We start from the raw sequence: 21,420 nt of genomic DNA, 5'->3' as shown, positions 1-21,420 counted from the left end.
TGACACACCTCCTGGTTACAGTCATCTCCGGAGTTTTGGTTGTGTCTGTTACGTCCTTCTTCCATCACGAGAGCGCACCAAGTTGATCGCGCAGTCAACTGAGTGTATCTTTCTTGGGTACAGTACCGAGCATAAGGGTTATCGCTGCTATGACCCTGTTGCCCGTCGGATGAGAATCTCCCGGGATGTCACGTTTGATGAGTCTCGCCCTTACTACCCTCGCTCCCCCACCCACAATGGTTCGTCCACTCATGAGTCGATCTCTTTTCTGACATTCCCTGAGTTTTCTTCCATCACTCCTTCATCGTCCCCACCGTCTTTGTCTCCTCCGGTTCCTCCATCGGAGGCTCCCATTCTTCCTTCACCACCGCCCCAGTCACCTCTAGCTCCTTCACCGAGGAATCCCCTCAGCTCTTTTGAGATACCACCCTTTCGGTTGCATTATACTCGTCGTCCTCGTGACGATGCTCCTCGCATGCCACCACCACAGTCACCTTCGGCTCCTTCACCGAGGGATCCACTTAGCTCTTTTGAGATTCCACCATTTCCGTTGCATTATACTCGTCGTCCTCGTGACGATGCTCCTAGTGTGCCACCGCCACAGTCACCTTCGACTCCTTCACTAGGGGATCCAGTCTTTGAGATTCCCCCGATTCGGTTGCACTATACTCGCCGTCCTCGTTCTCCCGCTCCTGATCCTGTTTCTCCTCCTCGGTACGCCCTTCCTGATCAGCTTGTTATGCAGCCGACTGACCAGGATGGCTTTGCGTCTGCCGCTCTTCTAGAGCCCGTGACCTACCGAGAGGCAGCCATCCATCAGGAGTGGCAGCACGCTATGGCAGAGGAGCTTCCTGCCCTAGAGCGCACTGAGACTTGGGATCTTGTACCTTCACCGCCTGGTGTCACTCCTATCACCTGCAAGTGGGTTTACAAGGTTAAGACTCACTCTGACGGTTCCCTTGAGCGCTACAAGGCGTGGCTTGTTGCCCGTGGTTTTCAGCAGGAGCACGGTCGTGACTATGATGAGACCTTTGCTCCGGTTGCTCACATGACCACGGTTCGGACCTTACTGGCAGTTGCCTCTGTTCGCCGGTGGTCCATCTCTCAGTTGGATGTGCAGAATGCCTTTCTCAATGGCAAACTGCGTGAAGAGATCTACATGCAGCCGCCTCCAGGATACTCTGTTCCTTCTGGCATGGTCTGCCGTCTGCGGCGCTCTCTTTATGGGCTTAAGCAAGCTCCTCGTGCCTGGTTTGAGCACTTCTCCTCCGTTGTCACAGATGTTGGTTTCAAAGCCAGCGATCACAACCCTGCTCTCTTTATTCACACCTCCCCTCGTGGTCGGACGCTTCTTCTTCTATATGTCGATGATATGATCATCACCGGCGATGACTCTCCGTTCATTGATTTTGTGAAGAAGCGTCTTAGTGACAAGTTCTTGATGTCAGATCTGGGTCCACTTCGATATTTCCTTGGTCTTGAGGTGTCTTCGACGCCCGAGGGCACTCTTCTCTCCCAAGAGAAGTATACTCAGGAGCTTCTTGCCCATGCTTGTATTTCTGATCAGCGCACCGTGGACACTCCCATGGAGCTTGGAGTTCACCTTCGGCCCACTGATGGTGAGCCTCTTAAGGACCCCAGCCGGTATCGTCACCTTGTTGGGAGCCTTGTTTACCTTGGCATCACACGTCCTGACATCTCTCATGCTGTCCACATTTTGAGCCAGTTTGTTTCTGCTCCTACTCAGCTTCGCTACTCCCACCTGCTTCGGGTTCTGCGCTATCTTCGTGGAACCTCCTCTCGCTGCCTATTCTTTCCTTGTTCGAGTTCCTTGAAGCTTCAGGCATATTCTGACGCCACGTGGGCTAGTGATCATGATGATCTCGATCCCTTTCAGCCTACTGTGTTTTTCTTGGTTCATCTTTGATTGCCTGGAAGACTAAGAAACAGACAGCGGTTTCCCGTTCGAGTGCTGAGGCTGAGTTGAGGGCTATGGCAGCACTGACAGCTGAAGTCACTTGGTTGCGGTGGCTTCTTGATGATTTTGGGGTCTCTACTACTGCACCGACTCCTCTTTCTTCGGACAGCACCGGTGCGATCAGCATTGCTCGTGATCCTGTGAAGCATGAGCTCACGAAACACATTGGTGTGGATGCTTCTTACACGCGATCGCAGGTGCAAGACCAGATTGTGGCTCTCCAGTTCGTGCCCTCCGAGCTCCAACTTGCAGATTTCTTCACGAAGGCACAAACTCAAGCTCAACACAGCTTTTTTCTTTCCAAACTCAGTGTTGTAGACCCACCCTGAGTTTGAGGGGGGGTGTCAAGTGTTATAGTGCTGTGTATAGGGCTGTGTAGTTTCTCCCTTATATAGGGGTCTATTTGCACATGTACCTTGTACTTATCTGGCCTGTTTGGCCCATAGCAATACAAGGGTTCAGTTCGTAACACAAGGAAGTAACCCGTACTGCTGCTCCTACTTGGCCGTAGCCTATCCTGCTACAGGCTGGGGCTTACGCCTGCTATAGTGGATACCCCACGTAACCCTAGAGATGAAACCCAACAGAAAACTGTGAGAACCCAAAAAGAAGAGAGTACAGGTAAACAAAGTGAAGGAAAGTAAATTAAGGTTCTGATACATGGATTGCTGATTTCCATACAGTCCTATCAAGAGCCAAATCCTTGGGTACATTCCAATCCCTCGAGTCTCTTTTTTTTTTTTTTTGCTTTCTTTGCTCATACATGGACTTCTCCAGCTTCTGTTTAATGCATTTGTAATAAATAAGTAAATGTGCTTTGGCCTAGCAGGTGAATTCCTGGCCAAGTGTGGTTAAGTATGTAATTCCACCTTTTATAAGCTTGCAGATGAAAATGACAAATGATCTTAGCATTTGGGTTGCATCTCAGTGAAAATGCAGGAAATAGAGTGCTAACCTAACTATGCTCAACATAAACTTAGGCGCTTCCATAATCTAATAGAAACTATGACTCGAATTTTTCAGGCGGCAAACACAACATATTGAGCTTTGATACTGGCAACCATGCTAGAATCTTGTTTGTAAGTAAAATATGTAACACATGGCCACACTGTACTTCAGGATTGAAGAGAAGACTGTTACTCTGCTAATCTGGTACTCCCTCTGTTCCATATTAACTGTCGCCGATTTAGTACAAAGTCGACAATTAATATGTAAGGAAGGAGTACCCCATTCAGGGATGAACATTTATCGCCAAGCCATGAAAATGACTGGAGATGTACATCAATATAGATTACCTTTATAAGCGACTCAACACCTGGTTTCCGTATATCACAAAGCCAACCCCACCGATGATCTGGCCCGAGGGACATGTCACAAAATCTCATATTACCAAGCATACCATCAATAGAAAATGAGCCCGGGTGAACCTGACAATTAAAGAAATGTGTAAATGAAATAACAGTCAAGTATGAAATCTAAGAATGTCCCCTGTTCCTGTTCTCATGGATGGTCATATCAAGGAATATTTTTGGTTTTTGTATTAATCTAGCATCCTATAAACAGCACCAGCCATCCAAAACATTCTAAATAGCATGCCCAGATATATAGAAGATAAATAAATAATATCCTTCGGCCCTATACTACCTTCAACTCACCTTCAGGTCAAACAGAAATTTCTCCTGCACAAACATCGCAAGCTGAGAACCATCTTCCTTGTTAAGAAACATAGATACCCGATCCACATCCATTTTGATGTTGAAAATAGTTCGACGTTTTCCATAACCTAACAGTCCTTTAACAACAGTACGGCCAGTGTGTTCCTTCCCAGTGGGTATTGCACTGTGTGTTGCACCTGCCATGTCAGGGTCACTCTTTGGCACAGAAGTAACCATGCTGACATCGACTCCAAACTCGATAAGAGCAACAAGTGTGGGTCTGTTACAGTAGAACTCCAGTGCAGACATACGGATACTCATCTGTAATGAGCAAAACATGTAAACAACAAGCTTTAGTCGAAGGGAAGGTACTGACAGCCAAGGATTAAACAGAAAGAGCATACCCAAGCATACGTCCCAGCCCTGCCTGTTACTAGTTACCAACTGGCAACCTGTTTAAAGTCTCCCAAATATAGCTAGCATATATATTTTTTGTGCTCTACAATCTATTTACCATGGTGAAAAGGTAATCTATTTACCATAGTGAAAAGGTAATTCACTTTACACAATACAACCTGCCCTTATTAGCTTCGCAATCATTGTCTAAAAATAAATTAGCTTGGCAATATTCCTGTCATTAGCTTGAACATGTATTGAACAGTAACTATATTCTCAGAATTTCAACTTGAAAATTCAAAATTTGAATTAAGAATTGTTTAGACCGATAATCTTTTCTGGGGCAAGACGATTAATCTGACTGAAAAGTCAAATTAAAATTGGAACTTTTTGGACCAATATTCTTTTACCAGGCAAAACTGGTACCCTGCTTACAGCACCATTGGAATAATAAGAAGACAAATACACAAAGATGTCTTTTGTAAAGCACAGAAATAACCAATTACCTGTGAATCTATACCATCATAAAGGCAAGAGTCTGGAGTCCTACTCAAAAATGTAAGAACAACAAAATCAGTGACATTGTTGTCTTGTGCCTCATAGAAAATTTCAGTAGGTTTCAAATTTTGCTGATCGCCATCAAAGCATAAAGTGTACTCATTCAGATCAGACATTGAGTTTGATGGAATGTCATGATCAGGGAGATTGAAACTTTGGTCAGAAGTAAAATCTGTCAATGCATCCATGAATGAATCTTCCTCCACAGAGAAGGATTTGGGGTGATCCTCCATGTCAGGTGTAAAAGAACCTTCAGGCGGCAAATCTTCATTTTTCTTAGGAAAGGACTCCAAATCTTCATTGATAACAGAACATACTAAATACTTTGTAGACATTGAAAGACGACCATGTAGCTCATCCTTTATCTTCAATGAATGCAGCTTTGTTTTCACACTTAGACCACGAGAAGATTGAACAACATTAACCTACAAAAGTAACTAAACAATAAGTATTGGAGCTGGGGGCAAAATGAAGATGGAACCTTGTAAATCATAATGTGCAACAATTGCTGAACCATAAAAATATGAAGCACAAACAGATCAGCAATGCCAAGATGAGTGGACAGAAAACAGGTGTACACTTTCGGGTACTGTGTTTTGCAGTGGTATATTTTAGATGTCTCCCGTCTCAAAAAGTTCACCTGGAACAGGTTTATAACTTCCATATCACTTCCTCTCTGAACTGAAAGGGGAGTACTGCAATGTTTCAAAACAATGGATACAGCGACAGTACTCCAGTTTTTCTACCAGACACTATTAAGTGCTATTGTGTTCTCTAACCTTTAACAATAGGAAATATATTTTTGCCAACACAAACAACGTATAGTTTTTCAAGTAATGGTTCCATTTTACTCCCTTGAACATTCATCAAAGTGCAATTAACCGATTTCTTGTAAGCAGCGGTCCCAGCCGGCATAATAAGAAGAGGCTGGTAAAGTATGAGAGACTAACTCATAGTTACCGGATTCGCCGGGAGAGGCCTCGAACTCCGATCTAGATCAAACAATTCAGATCGGAGTTCGAATTCGCTCTGTTTGATCTGGATACGCTGCCCGATTCGTCGAACTCTAATCGAACCAGAAAATGGATTTGGTGGCTAGAGGTGGTGGCTGGCGAGCGGCGACTGGATGGCAGAATAAACGCGGTGGGTGGCGCAACAGATGGTCGCAAAAACCAGGCAGCAGGCTGGTTGTTGTCGCGCAACAGCAGCCCCTCCTTGCTGCAGATGCACGTATGGAGGATGAGCAGGAGAAAGAACGACCAAGGATATGCTAAAGCCCATGAGGCTGCAGCTCTGGATTATTAGGTTAGAAGGAGGCCATCGGAGGCAGCTGAAGCAGCAGGTCATGGCCTCGTAGGCCTGTTTGGGCTGGACCAACCAACATTTTTATCTACTTTCCATTTATTATCGATCTAGGATCTTCGATGGCTATTTGCATGCGAACCTTACAGTAAGCTATGCAAAACCGGAGATAGCAAGTTCATGAACCAGATCTCCAATTCGTGAATCAGAGATGTATACCCCATATCGAACCCGATTCGTATGACGTAGAGAATTCAAACCGCAAACTCGAATTGTGAACCGAACGAATCGCAGATCAGGTAACTATGGATTAACTTTGACAAAAATGGCTGTTTCTCGGCGATAGATACATCGACTCTGATATCCAAGAATATATAAAAAGAATGCACAATCTACACCTTGCTGGCCAATAGCAATAACAAAATATGTTTTATGCACGTGATTGACATAAAATTTACACATCAAAGTAAGAATGCTGCATACTAACTCTTTGTTTCGCAATATAGGTTGATTTTAAAAGGAACTGTTGCTTTACAATGTGTGCCTGAAAATCACAACAATATTGTTACAACATTTCCCTAGTTATCGTTTGTTAGTGTTGTTAAGCTTGGACAGAACAGACGGAGTAGATTAAAGATGCACAGTTCTAGTTTTGCCTTTGTTTCTTAATGCAAGATTAAGACTGAAGCAAAATACCTTTCCCCCATTCCCAAGGAGCTCTAACATTAGAAGCTCTTCTGGATCTCTGTTCTTTCTGTTCAACTGCAAGAATGGCATTTATCAAATTAACCCTAAATAGTAACTACATCAGTGCACCAGAACAAACACAGCTGAATTAACACGATGTGAATCTGCAGTCGTGGCCATTAGTGGCGCACAAATAAAGTCAAAAATAGCAGCTACACATAGACGTGAATAGTCAGCATTTTTTTACTCCCTCCCTATCTTCTTGGTCTTCTCATCTACGAACTGGTGTCTCTATAGAGACCCAACTATTCTTCTCCCATCCAAGCACATAATGATCTGAGCACTAACCACACCCATAACACAAAAATCTTCAACATGCCTAATCTAGACTCTTGGCTTTTCCTTTTTAATATATACCTCTTTCTGAGAATGGACACTTGCGGGCTTGTGGCACCACTCTGGTTCTGGCTTCACTCCTTTATACAGCTCTATCTAGCCCTCGTACCCCCCCCCCCTCCTTTTCCTCCACGGTACAGCCTCAGCCTCAGCTGTTGTGCTGCCCTCTGAGTAAATATATTCCCTTTCACAACAAAATTTTACTTGTTGGAGCCTCCACCAGAGTTGTTTCCACTAAAAAACGACACCCATTTCACATTAAGGTGGCAAAAGGATGAGAAGTTTACCTTTCCATAGAGTGAAAGCTTTGTTTCAATTACGGAGCCATTCACAAGGAGATCCACTGACCCCAAACTGCTAAGCCTTGGAGTGCTTGTTTCTGGAGCAGAACTGAAAGGATCTCCTAATATGTTCAGCTCAGGAGGTGCCTACAACAAGCAAAGAGGAGGAATAACATAAGATAAACCAAGTACAAACCTCATGTTATGTCAAAATTTATTAAGTAATGAAAGGCCTACGGAAGCTCGATATGTTGCTTGGACAAGCACTTTCATCCAATTGGCCTTCTCTATTTCATCATGAAATTCAACTATCAGTGTGCTGGTTGATTCTAGTGCCTGCAAATGGAATAATGCTCAGATGAAAAGAGAACAGGGACTGGAAAAATACATTAAGGCAACAGTCTTAACAAATAATGGAATATCTATACCAATACAAAAAGACCCAAAGTGGCAGATCCAACAAATCTCAGCCATCAAACAGTGTCAATTCAACGACCTATATTGCTCCAATGGCGAACGCTCAACATGTTCAGCGTGCAATTAATAACATACCAAATATAGACTATCCAAGTAATTAACACGTAACTTGATATCCTACCTAATATTAACGTGCAATTGATTTTCTGTCCAATATCAATGTGCAGTTAATTTTCTAGCTGATATCAAGGTGCATTGCACGTACGCATTTACTAGTAGGGTAGTAAAAGCACTTAGAGCATCTACAGCCAGACCCCTCAAACCCTCCCTAAACGCCCGGGCAAACAGCCCGATCACCGGTCACAAAATGGCCACCCAACCGGACCCCCCATACCCAGCCCAAACGTCCTGGCACCCCCCCCCCCCAACCCCAAACCATATGTGAAACGAATATGGGGACGCCCAGCCACGGCAGGCTGATGGGCAGGCCCGCACGAAAACCCGTCGGTCTGCCACTTCTCTAGCTTCCTCCGATTTTGTGAGAACGCATTCATGTCGCCACCCCGGCTCACTGCCCGAGAGCCCAAGGGTCAGTTCTTTTGGGCGGCTTAAAAAATAAGCTCTCTCCCCAGCTTAAAAATAAGCCGCCTCCTAAATTTGTGGAGACTTCTAAATTAGTTATTCGTAACTAGTTTAGAAGCTCCAATAAATAAAAGAGGCAGCTTATGAAAAAAGCTGGGGAGGATGCGGCTTATTTTTTAAGCTGCCAAAAGAACTGCGAGGGAAACCCTAGCCGCCCCCATTTCGCTCCTCCCTTCCGTCTGTACCAACACCACTCCCCCCGTCTGCTTCCCCTTCCACTCTGACCTCGTCGTCGCCATGGTCCAGAAGAAAATAACCTACTCCAAGATGCTCACGCCCGAGCACCAGCAGAGATCGCCGCCGAGATGCACTCAAATTGCGCTGGAGCAGGAGGATGTACCGGAGGATGAGGAAATGATGGAGGCGGCGAAGGAGGAGTCAGACGACAGGGAGGAGGCAGAGTACGTGCCGGGCATGGAGGTTGAGCCCGGTGGCTTTGCCATGGAGGAGGCATCCACTAGCGCTATCCGCGGGCACGTGGTCAGATCTGCCCAGTCCTGTTGTAGATGCTCTTAGTAACTAATATTAAACATGTTCTGAAACTACTGTCTTCATCACTTAAAACGCAAATGCTTAATTTATAGATACAAGTTGCTTAATCTGTCAAATACCCTCTCCAATCCAAATTAATTTTAGTTCAAATTCGTCCTAAGTCAAACTTATCTATGATTGACCAAGTCTATAGAAAAATGTGCTAATATCTATAACATCAAATATGTATAGTATGAAAACATATTTTATGGTGAATCTAGTGAAACTTATTTGGTGTTGTAGATGTTGATATGTGTTCTTTGGACCTGGTCAATATGATTCAAACCCATTAGAACAGAATTCCATCCCTATTCCAATTTTATTCACCTATGAAGCTAGATACCTACTAGAATGAAGATTGGAAAGTCATGGAAGTCATCAATGCAAGCGAAAGAAGGAAAGAGGTAAAGGCCGACGATTGGAAGAAGGGAGGATTTATGTCATGATACCATAAATAAATATTTGGGCTATCTGTCGTTCGTCGGATTGAGACGAGAAAGCAAGTGCAAGGCATTCAATAAGGTAAGCTAGGGTAGGCAGAGAAGCTTCAATAAGGTAAGCTAGGGCTGGCATAGAAGGATAGAAAAGAAATAGAAAGAATCGAATACAAAACCATTGATTTCATGTCATCTTATTAGTGAATATGTGCTAATGTCCTGTTTATGATTAAAAAAATACAAAATTCTATAAGATTCTTACTGATGGCTCTACTCTTGCTTATTAGTACAACATAAGCAGCAGCACACCCAAAGAAACAGCAACATCAGCAATATAAATTAAATGAATAAATTTAACCACTACATAGAACATATTACAATAACAATGTTGTATCCTATGTTCTTTATTCCACTCCATCCGTTCCAAATTATAGAGTATTTTGTTTTGTTAGGACAAGCCTTTGACCTAACCGGTGAGCCTTGTCCTGCACCTGCTACGGCCAAGGGAAGGTCCCTCCCGAGATATGTCAGTGAAGTTTGACTACCGACAGCCAGCGTGGATGGAAAGGATAAGATTCTGCAGGTGAGTGCGTGGCTTCCTTGCTGAGCAGGGCACACTTGCTCAGTTCTCTTCTCCTGGTGCTCACGGTCAGAATGGTGATGAGCGCAAACATCATCACCTTATTGAGACGGCTCGCGCGTTGATGATGGCCGCCTCTCTTCCACTTCACTTTTGGGCTGAGGTTGTTTCCACTTCCACCTATCTCATCAACATTCAGCCTTCCTCTGCTCTGTAGGGTAGAATTCCTCCTGAACGTCTTATTGGTCATTTTTCCGATTACTCAGCGTTTCATTTGTTTGCCTGTGATTGCTACTTCCTTCTTGCCACCCGTGTACGCACCAGACTGACTGCTCGTCAGTCTGTTGAGTGTGTCTTCTTAGGTTATACTACCTCGGTTCCTTTATATAAGGTGTATTTGTTTTTTCAAAAGTCAAACAAGTGCAAGTTTGACCAAGTTTTTAGAAAAATATATAATATTCACAATATGAAATTTATATCATTTGATAGATCATGAATGTTAGTTTCATATTTTATCTATTAGGTATTGCAGATGTTTCTATTTTGTCCTATAATCTTGGTCAAACTTTCAAATGGTTGACTTGCACGGAAACCAATACACCTTATATTCTGGAATGGAGGGAGTAGTTATGAACAAAAGGGCTATGGGTATTGGGATCCAATCGGTCGTCAGATGCAGATATCTCAAGATGTGACCCTCGATGAGCCTCATCCTTTCTATCCGCGTCCATCCTCTCCTTTGGCCTCCTCTGGTGAGGACATCTTTCTCCTGACATTTCTGGATACACCTATCACTCATGTTTTGCCCTCGTCCACCCATCACAATGTGTCTACTCGTACTCCTGTTGTACATTTCTCTTCATCCTATTCTTATTGTACTCGTCGCACGCGTTATGGATTCTTCTGACGTGTTGTCGTCTCCAGATACGATCTTCTCCCGGCAAGCCATCTCCCTCGACTCCTGTGTCTCCATCTTCTGGCTATGCACCACCTCTACCTCAGCCTACTTATAACTTCCGTGCCCACCGACGTCTGACTATTGACTCAGCCTACTTATGGCTTCCGTGCCCACCGACGTCTGATTATTGACTGCTATATGGTTTTTGCGTTGCTCTTCTCGAGCTGACATCTTATCATGACGTTATTGTTCATCCTAAATGGCAGCATGCGATGGCAGAGGAGATTGCTGCTCTTGAGCGCGCTGGGCACTTGGGATCTCGTTTTACTTCCTCCCTGTGTTCGCCCCATCACTTGTCTTGTGGCCCGTGGTTTTCAGCAGGAGCATGGTCGTGACTACGATGACACAATTGCTCCTATGGCCCACATTGCCGTTGTTCTCCACTGGTCTGTCTCTCAGCTTGATATCAATAATGCCTTTCTTAATGGTAAGTTGAGTGAGGAGGTCTACATGCAGCCACCTGGGTATTCTGTTCCTAAAGGCATGGTATGTCATCTTCTTCGCTCTTTATATAGCCTCAAGCAAGCCCCTCATGCATGGTTTGAGGGCTTCGCCTCTATGCTCATTGTTGCTGGTTCTTCGGCAAGTGATCATGATCATGCGCTCTTTGTCCACCTTCCATCCCGTGGTCGGACTCTTCTTCTCTATGTCGATGACATGATCATCACCGGAATATATACCGAGTATATTTCCTCACATGATGCACATGTATATATACTGGCCTATGGCACCATGGGAATACAGGTTGCATATCTCCTAACCTAGGTCAGATCCTTTAGACTTCATTTTACGTATATCCATGGGTGCATAAAAACCATGTCTGACCAACCACCCAACCTGCACAATTGCCACCTGAAAGTATGTCATTTTGTCTTTGATTGCTACTCTTCGTATCATGTACTCCCTCAGTTCCATAATATGGGCGTATTATGATTAGTCAAGACAAGGGTTTGACCAACAATTACTCTGCTACTATGTAGTGTATGTGGTACAAAATTATAATCATAAGTACCTTCGAATACGAACCCAATAACTTAGTATTATAAAGTGTATATTAACAAAGTGTTGGTCAAACATTTGACTTAGCAAATCATAATGCACCTTATATTATGAAATGGATGGATTACTATTTAGTTGTTAGGCAATCCTCTATTAGAAGATAAGGAAGTATGGTATGCTCCATGCATGCCAGGCTCACAATGGCACAAGACTAACAGCCAAGGACCCCATATTCAGTAAACCCTATTACAACTTTAACTTCTAACATAGAAGAACTGTTGTTTACTATTGCTTCTGAGATACTGATGTGTTTTTTGGCAAGCTACACCACCAGGTGAGCAACAACGATGATTTAAAAACATCGTTTGCTGATCACAGAAAATGAGGGGGGGAATGGACTAATGGAGCCACGCAAGACCATCTTCTATAATGCTATAAAATGTCAAACTGGACATTAAAGAAAAAATGCAGCATCAGAAATTCAGAACTTTGGCAGCAATGAATCCTGTATTGAATATTCAGTCAATTATGGTTGCAGGTAAATTAACTTTTTGTCTGCTTTTCACAACCAAATGGCTCTTCAAGTTTCAACATTTAATAAATCTGTGAATGTGTTACAGAGCCTTGAACGTTTGCTCTTTTTCTGTTGCAACTACAAGCTGTTTCTTAGTCAAGAAAATACAAGCTGTTTCAGAATTCCCATGATAGTCTAACAATCATATGTAGTAACAGAAAAGTCCGCAAAGTTAAAGAACGGCAAGAAGGCTAAATAGATTACCTTCTGTATATCTGCACCTCTAGAACACACAGCAATACTGTAAAGAGACCCACCAACATTAGCTGATGGCACGTCAAATACTTGCCGGCTTGCCATGCTGCAATATCAAATATTAAAACCCATGTAAATAATAAAAAGGTGAAAATGTTCCTGAAAAAATAATAAGGGTGCTATTTTGAGCAACAATGCCATTATAGGACCAAAAGCTCACATTTGTAATATTATCTTCTAACTTTACCAAAACAAAATTGGAGAAAACGAGGAAATACAATCCTGCCTGCCTCTACAATTCCTTCGGAACTTCTCTTAGAATCTCATTCCACTTAAGAAGTACTCCCTCCGTTCCTAAATATAAGTCTTTCTAGACATTTCAAATGGACTACAACATACGGATGTATGTAGACATATTTTAGAGTGTAGATTCACTCATTTTGCTCCGTATGTAGTCCCTTGTTGAAATCTCTAAAAAGACTTATATTTGGGAACGGAGGGAGTACAACAACAATACAATATTTGCTACTCATTTATCGGAAAGGCCAACACCAACAAATACACATCCATTCTACTATGCTAAAAATATACGGAATATCATGCGTTTGTTTGTCAGTGTGAGGATAAACTAGGAAAAGATATTACGCACCTACAACACCTTTGGTAATTTTGGGATAATTCTGACTCCAAGATATACAGATACATCCCAGATAATACAACATGACAGGTATGCCACTCAGCTAGTGAATAGCCAAGACCCTTTTCATCACCAAAAAATAAACAAAAGCCATGTTAATTAAGTGAATAAATCCATTGTAGTAGAACACTGAACTAAAACAGAAAGGGGTAACTTCATACCCTCCAAACCAAAGTTCTAGCATCACCAGCTAGATCAGCAGGATGCCAAGGCGCCAGATTACCATTTTCATAGCTGCTCGATTCTTCATTATTGTTCCCCTTCAACTGGTAAACTACACCAAGCAGCTCGACAATTTTGCAGTACCTTTTTGGTGAGAAGTGGATATCCAGATTGGGTACTTGAAAAGAAACACGGGTCGATGGATAACTCGGATGTGGAACTTTGATCTTCATGCATACAGAATTCATCAGGGAATGCATTTATATTAGCTTCATAGAAAATTAGTGAATGACTAAAGACTGCATTAATATTGGAACAGCCATGTACACCTAAATATCAAGAAAGTCTCTACACGTATCACAAGAAAACGAATGAATGAGGTAGAAATTGGTAATGGGACAAAGGACACACTCCTTAGCTGCATCACGCCCAAATCCAGGGAAGGTGCAGTAGGACTTGTAAGGTCTTGTGGGGACGGATCTTCTCTTCTATAATAGTTTATTTCTTGCCAAGGAAATACAGATGTTCCTAGTCCCACATATAGAGCTGCCCCTAGCAAACTCAATCTAAACTAACATAATTTTAGCAAAGCACCTAATTTATTTATTGCGAACAAATCAACTAACTTCTGAAAAGCGAGCTAAGATAACTTTGCTTATCTAAGCCATAGCCCAATGTTGGTGCGCAAGGTTTCCTGTACCCCCATTTGAGTGCTTGATACCTGTTGTCTGGCAGCGCTTCTCGGCAAATATCTTTTTAAGTACCCAAAGAATTCATAGCAGCCATCTTCAATTTGAAAAGCAAGTAATAGGTTTAGTCCGGCAATTACTCGTATTACTCATGTAACCACCACTTAACGAGGGCAAATGGGTGTTTACAAAGTTATGTCATCTCTAATGTACCACCTAAACGAACTTCATAAACTCAGTTGTCAGTTTCAATAAACTCATCTACAAATTCTAAGACAATCTGATGAAAGAACCGCAGTGCGTTAACAAAAGATAGCTCCATGAAAATAGAATAAAGAAATCATGTCATTCACCACCTACATTGGTTCCCACATTTCAAGTCAACAGATCATTAATTGGGTCAGCGTAAGATTGAAAAAACTGCAATTATTGGATCTACCAAATTGTTAACTACTCAAAACAAAAGGACTGCCATCTATGTTACCTGGTCAATTATCACTGACATTCCGCAGCGATCAAGAAGAGAACAGAACTGATTAGCATCAGCAGTAGGACCTGGGAGCACACTGTGAGACAGATTTTCTGGTGCGGAATATATGCCTTCAGCTACATCACAAACAAGAAAAGCAGCCATATCCCTGCCGGCAATATAAAAGCGTGAATACAAACTCTGTCTTTCTTCATCCCGTGTTCCATCCTACAATTCAACATAACAGTTCATAAAAACCAGCAGAAGAGTGTGCTATATTCAAGTACTGAAGCTCAAACTTACTCTTGTATGCAATGTAAAATGGCCAAGATCCAGGACAAATTGCTCACTGCCGATTAAGGGAATCCTAACTTTCGGTGCATCCAAATCGATCTCAAGTCCAAATCTAGAAATATCACAGGAAATGATGAGCAAAAGATAAAAAAGAATAACAAATTTAGGTGCCCCCTCCTTTCCCTCGCAAGCCACACAAGTCGTCGTCCTCACATCGCCCCATGCACCTAGACCAAACCACATACTCCGCTCGGTGGCTCTCGCATGGCCCATGCACTCTGATGGATTATGGTAATTACTATGATTGATCCATCCTTTGCCACGCTTGACCAATCTGAGAGCTGGAAGCTGTTCATCTATTGGAGAGACCACAAACTGCAGGGTCAATTCCCCCCTTCTGCTCTCTTCTCCTCACCGAATTGACGCGAGAACTGAGTTCTATATTAAAATTCCGTCCTCGTACAAGTATTTGCCACCTCCATGGACTGCCGAGCTCCGCCAGCTCGGGCGCATCCTCGGTGCCGACGTCCACGGCATCGTTTTTAAGGCGTCCCGCCTTGGACGCTTAGGCGGCAAAGCGCTCTGGCAGCGCCTTGCAATTATGCCCGCTTTAGGCATGAGGTGCCGCCTAGGCGTCAAGGCGCTTGGGCGTCGCTTAGGCGTCAGGGCGGTGGATGCTTGCTTTCGGTCGCCTTACCGCCTTAAAGACATTGGCCTCGCCACCGAGCGACGCCACCTCCTCGCCATGCCTCATCAATGGACTGGAGGGTGGACAATGAGCCCTGGCTCACTGTACTGTCGAAAGATGCCCCTACCGCGCTCAATTTTTCACCTCCAACCACACTCAGGAACATGCGAGAACTCCAGGGATTTCTCGGAAGACGACGGGAAAAGATATGTTGCATGCATGCAGTTACTCGTACGCGAGGATAGAGAGATGAGCGAAAAGATTTGGGGTAGTTTGGGGAGAAAGGGTGGTAAACCGCAGCATGCGCCTTATCCAACGGAAGTAACACAAAAAAAATGCACCTTAAGCATAGGAACGGAGGGAGTATTATAATGTAATTACGACTGAGCACGGCAATAAGGCAACACTTGTACCTGCTCTGCTCTTCCAGTACCATCTGAAGCTGCTCCTGAGCCCTACGTGTAACCTGCTCTAATTTAATCTGCAGTTCAAAAGGTTGAAGCAATCGTTACAACTTCACCTACCACTATATCCAAATAGTAAGGAGAAAACATCTAACAAAATATTACCACTGCATAACTGGGCCACAAGGACATATGAACTTACTTGCAGAGCGGTGGCTGTCTCCATTGCCACTGTTGGGCTGACAGCATTGCTCCGTTTGATGAACTCCAGAAACCGTTCGTAACTCCCCTTCAAAACCTACCAAACAATTGAAATTCGATCGGGTTACAAATCAAAGGCAAATCAACAGCCAGAAAGAAAGCAGGGCTTTCAAACAACTACCAGCCACAAAGTCCAGAAATAACTATTTTTTCTCCAAAACACAAGAGAGCTCCATATCATTGCATTAAGAATAACTGTAGAAGAACAACCCCACACACTAACACAGACAGCACCAAATTACATATGAGCCAGCAACAACGACAACCAAAGCTACTAAACTAAGACAGTTTGACAGTAGGGATGTAAACGGCGTCCTGTTTAAGTCCAATTATCGGTCTAACAGTTCAAAAAAGATTTTTTTTTTCCGAGGAAAATGAACAATCGAGCTAACCAAACGGTCCTGTGGTGCCTTTTATTGCGCCATTTACATCCCTAGTTGACAGCAACCTCAGCCTGCACCAACTTCTGGGCTCTCCCTGGAGAAGACAGCTGATCAAGACATTTCAATGAACTCCTTGTCGATCGCATAGTAGACAAGAGCTCGGGTGAGATAAACCCCTACAAGCAAGTCTATCCACAGTCCAAGCGCCTATTAGTCCTATGCCACCTATTATGTCCTGAAATACCTACGTACAATCATTTCGTGCAACCATTCTACCGCATGTTACCACTTGAGATCCCTCTTTGACTCATCAGGGCATCGGCAAATGCGGCAAAGCATATTTCTTGTAACGCACAACAACAATCTATGGCGGGCACTGTCAGGAACCGAGTCGGTCTACTGAAGTAAACGCAAGAATTGCAGAGTTTAAGAGTAAATCGAAGCAAACTTGCTAGAGTTTCGAGATGAGAAGTGCTGTAGCACGCCACGGCGGCTAGGGTTACAACCCAATTAACAAAACATGAGCCCAAATGAAAGAGGAAAGGGGCTTTATAGCCATTACAGCAACGCAGCATGTGAAAAGCAAAACAGAAAAGGAAGAGTGGTTGCCGGACGTTGAACAGCGAGGCGGCAACTTCCGAGAGGCGTCCGATGCGAGATCAAGGGCTGAGAGCGAATCACACTTGGCGAACCGGTAAATTGACAGGAAAGCCGTTGGATTCTAGATGAACGACCAGCACTGGATCTAAAACGCAGAAACAGGTGTACTGTCAACTTCTTCAGGTAAATTCAGCTTATGGCCTGACAGGCACTGCCTGGTCACTTGGGCCAAAAGGGGGTCTTGGCATCCTAGGGTTGCATTTGTTTGACCTTAGCTTATGTTTTTGCCCCTAGAAATAGAAGCACCAACAAACACCCAAAAGCTGATAGTCGCTACCAAACTGGAAGCACTGGAAGAGGTGCTTCATGCACCCCCTATCAGCAGACCACCCCTGTTGTTGGAAGTATAATTACAGGGAAACTAACACTGGATATATATAAATCCCAAACCACAAATCTCTCCTCTCCCCAGCCTCACTCCTCATTCTCCATTCTCCATCCATCGGACAACACAAGGAGACGGGAACTAGGGTTTCCACACACAGCTAGTAAATAACACATAATTTCGTGAGCATTCAAATAAAATTTCAGCTCTTTCCGACAAGGCACGAAGGAAGACGAAAGGGACATCTATAAGATGGCCAAGATCGGAGAGAGGAAGACGAGGGATATTGGGCAAGTCAAATGCATCAAGGACGGAGAAGACCAACTCCTGGTGAAGGACGAGGAGATTAAGCATAAATGGCGGGAGTATTTCGACAAGCTGTTCAATGGGGAGAATGAGAGTTCTACCATTGAACTGGACGACTCCTTTGATGAGACCAACATGCGTTTTGTGCGGCGAATCCAGGAGTTTGAGGTCAAGGAGGCTTTAAAAAGGACGCAAGGTGATGGGCCCTGATTGTATCCCCATTGAGGTGTGGAAAGGCCTCGGGGACATAGCGATAGTATGGCTAACCAAGCTTTTCAACCTCATTTTTTGGGCAAACAAGATGCCAGAAGAATGGAGACGGAGCATATTAGTACCAATCTTCAAGAACAAGGGGGATGTGCAGAGTTGTACTGATTACCGTGGAATTAAGCTGATGAGCCATACAATGAAGCTATGGGAGAGTCATTGAGCACCGCTTAAGAAGAATGACAAGCATGACCAAAAATCAGTTTGGTTTCATGCCTGGGAGGTTGACCATGGAAGCCAATTTCTTAGTACGACAACTTATGGAAAGATATAGGGAGCAAAAGAAGGACTTGCATATGGTGTTCATTGACTTGGAGAAAGCCTATGATAGGATACCGCAGAATATCATGTGGTGGGCCTTGGAGAAACACAAAGTCCCAGCAAAGTACGTTACCCTCATCAAGGACATGTACGATAATGTTGTGACAAGTGTTCGAACAAGTGATGTTGACACTGATGACTTCCCGATTAAGATAGGACTGCACCAAGGGTCAGGTTTGAGCCCTTATCTTTTTGCCTTGGTGATGGATGAGGTCACAAGGGATATACAAGGAAATATCCCATGGTGTATGCTCTTTCCGGATGATGTGGTGCTAGTTGACGACAGTTGGACGGGGATAAATAGGAAGTTGAGTTATGGAGTGATGAGGAACACTAGATGAGAAGAAAGAAAACACATGCCAGATCTGTTTGGCTACTTCTAAATGCTTCCACTCTAGTGTAGTATTTCTTTTCTTTTCTTTTCTATCCTACCTACTGTTTTCTAGAGTCTTCTAGTTGTGAGTAGCTATGAGTAGAATGGTGAAACTTACATAATGTTTTCTAGAGTATTCCAGCTATAAGTAGAAGTATGTGAAGGCTTCCCAAAGCCCTATAAATAGAGGTCCTCGCCTCTACTTTGGAGGCAGACTATGTACCCCTACCTATAATAGAACTTGTTCTCATCTAAGATCTTGGAGTAGATCTTGTGCCCTAGGAGTTCTGGATTGAACTCTTGCTGCCCTATCAACCTACATTCGCCTCTAGAGCGATATCTAGCGCAGCACGTTGAAGCCGTTCCTTCAACACTTGTGTTGTACACATTGTAGCAGCAAGGTGGAGTTGCTCCTCCACAAACTTTGTGCTGCTTCAGGTGGTATCAGAGCCTCGTTGACCCATACTAGTTCTTGATGTCCTCTTCGAGAGTAAGTTGCAGCAAGCAATGGAGCAATTGGAGAAGAGGATGGATGCTGCTGAACAACAAATCAAAGAGCTGCGTGAAGATCTTAATAGGAGATTTGACCAGCTGGTTGAGATGATAAGAAAGGGTGTCCCCCCTGCTACCAATGAAGGAGATTCATCTAAAGAAGAGGAAGATGTTCATCAAGGAAGAAGGAGAGGTAATCTTGGAGCAAGACCGCCACGACAACATGTTGTTCAACGTGCTTCAAGAAGGCCAATTTATGTTGAGGCTTCTGAAGGTGAAGAATATGATGATGCCCTTGAAGAGCCAAATCTCTACGCATATCGGAGAGCACCCAACCCTACATATGCAAGAGATACATACAAGGTGAAAGCTGAGATCCCAAGTTTTAATGGAAATGTTGACACTGAAGGGTGCCTGGATTGGTTATATAAAGTGGAGACTTTCTTTGAGGTCATGGAGGTTCCGGAAGATCATAGAGTTCCTTTGGTCGCATACAAACTGAAAGGAGGAGCCGGTGCATGGTGGCATCGCGTTCAAGAGGAGCGCAGGCTCAGAGGAGAACCTCGTGTTAGAACTTGGCGACAAATGAAAGGCCTCTTGAAAGGGAGATTTTTGCCCGCTGATTATGACCAGATCCTATTTATCCAATTTCAAAATTGTGCTCAAGGAAATAGGACTGTTTCAGATTACACGAAGGAGTTTCTAAGGCTACAAGTGAGGTGCAACCTTGCTGAAACTAAAGAGCAACAAGTTGCAAGGTACATCAATGGTCTCAATGATGCTATTCAAGATCGATTGATGATGCAACAAATCTGGTCCGTTGATCAAGCACAAGCTCTAGCCTTAAAGGCCGAGAGGTTTGTGAGGATGAGAAAGACAACTAAGGCTCCATATCCTCCATATCCTCATACCGAAGGCTCATCTAGGAGCCAACCTAATAGAGTGGAAGAGAAGACCACTCCACCGAAGACAAAACAGCCCATCCCGAAGCAAACTAGAGGCAAGGGTAAGGCAAATGAAGGCCCAAAGTGCTATAAATGTGGTAAAGAGGGACACATATCCAGCGGCTGCCCACTAAGGAAATTTGTTAACACGACTATCCATGATGGTGAAAGTGATGAGGAAGAATACGAATCTGAAGATGTAGACGGATAAGAGGTTTGTCAAGAAGAAGGTGAAGAGGTGGTATGTGTGATCCAGCGTGTCCTATGTTCCACACCACAACTCGATGACACACAACGGAAGAAAATATTTGAGAGCAAATGCACGGTGAATGGCAAGGTATGCAAACTAGTGATTGATAGTTGCAGCTGCGAGAATCTTATCTCCCAGAAGTTGGTGGACCATTTAAAGCTTGAAACCCATGATCATCCAAATCCCTACACTATTGGATGGATCAAGAAAGGAGTGAATATGAGGATCACCAAACAATGCAACCTGCCACTTTCTTTGGGTAAGCATTATCGCTCAAATGTGTTGTGTGATGTGGTTGACATGGATGCCAGCCATGTTCTTCTTGGGAGGCCTTGGCAATTTGATGTGGATACTACACACAAGGGCAAGGAAAATTCTTACTCTTTCATTTGGAACAAGAGAAGGATCATTATCTTACAAAACAAACCCGAAGGTAATACCTCTAAGGAGGAGGGGAAAACTATGTTAACTATCTCCCATACCTCTCATGAGTTTATGGAAGACTTGAAGGAGGCAGATTTGTGTGCTGCACTTGTTGTAAAGGGAGAAGAGCACCTGACTGTTGAAATTCCAGCAAAGGTACGTGGTTTATTGGCAGAATTTCAGAACATACTTGGGGAGCCACATGGCTTGCCACCGATGAGAGGAATTCAACATAGAATTGACTTAATTCCGGAAGCAAGTCTTCCTAATCTTCCACACTATCGAATGAGCCCAAAGGAGCATGGTATATTGAAGGAGAAAGTGGAGGAATTGTTGCAAAAGGGGCACATTCGAGAAAGTATTAGCCCATGTGCTGTACCAGCCCTACTCGCGCCAAAGAAAGATGGATCTTGGCGCATGTGTACG

At 43.7% G+C, this 21,420-nt stretch overlaps 1 protein-coding gene across 1 annotated transcript in view; it reads right to left on the bottom strand.

The window, feature by feature from the left end:
• LOC123144534 (uncharacterized) overlaps positions 1–21,420 on the bottom strand; it is a 71,253-nt gene that overhangs the window by 33,835 nt on the left and 15,998 nt on the right. The window contains exons 16-28 of the mRNA XM_044563732.1: positions 16,192–16,287; positions 15,999–16,066; positions 14,907–15,009; positions 14,619–14,831; positions 13,445–13,672; positions 13,236–13,345; positions 12,596–12,692; positions 7,491–7,589; positions 7,260–7,400; positions 6,586–6,651; positions 4,536–5,012; positions 3,634–3,954; positions 3,274–3,405 (exon numbers count right to left, since the gene is read on the bottom strand). Of these exons, the coding sequence (XP_044419667.1) occupies positions 3,274–3,405; positions 3,634–3,954; positions 4,536–5,012; positions 6,586–6,651; positions 7,260–7,400; positions 7,491–7,589; positions 12,596–12,692; positions 13,236–13,345; positions 13,445–13,672; positions 14,619–14,831; positions 14,907–15,009; positions 15,999–16,066; positions 16,192–16,287 (2,151 nt within the window). The remainder of the gene's footprint in view (positions 1–3,273; positions 3,406–3,633; positions 3,955–4,535; positions 5,013–6,585; positions 6,652–7,259; positions 7,401–7,490; positions 7,590–12,595; positions 12,693–13,235; positions 13,346–13,444; positions 13,673–14,618; positions 14,832–14,906; positions 15,010–15,998; positions 16,067–16,191; positions 16,288–21,420) is intronic.

Source organism: Triticum aestivum, chromosome 6D, assembly GCF_018294505.1.
Source record: "Triticum aestivum cultivar Chinese Spring chromosome 6D, IWGSC CS RefSeq v2.1, whole genome shotgun sequence".
In the NCBI taxonomy this organism is placed as follows: Eukaryota; Viridiplantae; Streptophyta; class Magnoliopsida; order Poales; family Poaceae; genus Triticum; species Triticum aestivum.
This window is presented reverse-complemented; position numbering and strand designations above follow the sequence as displayed.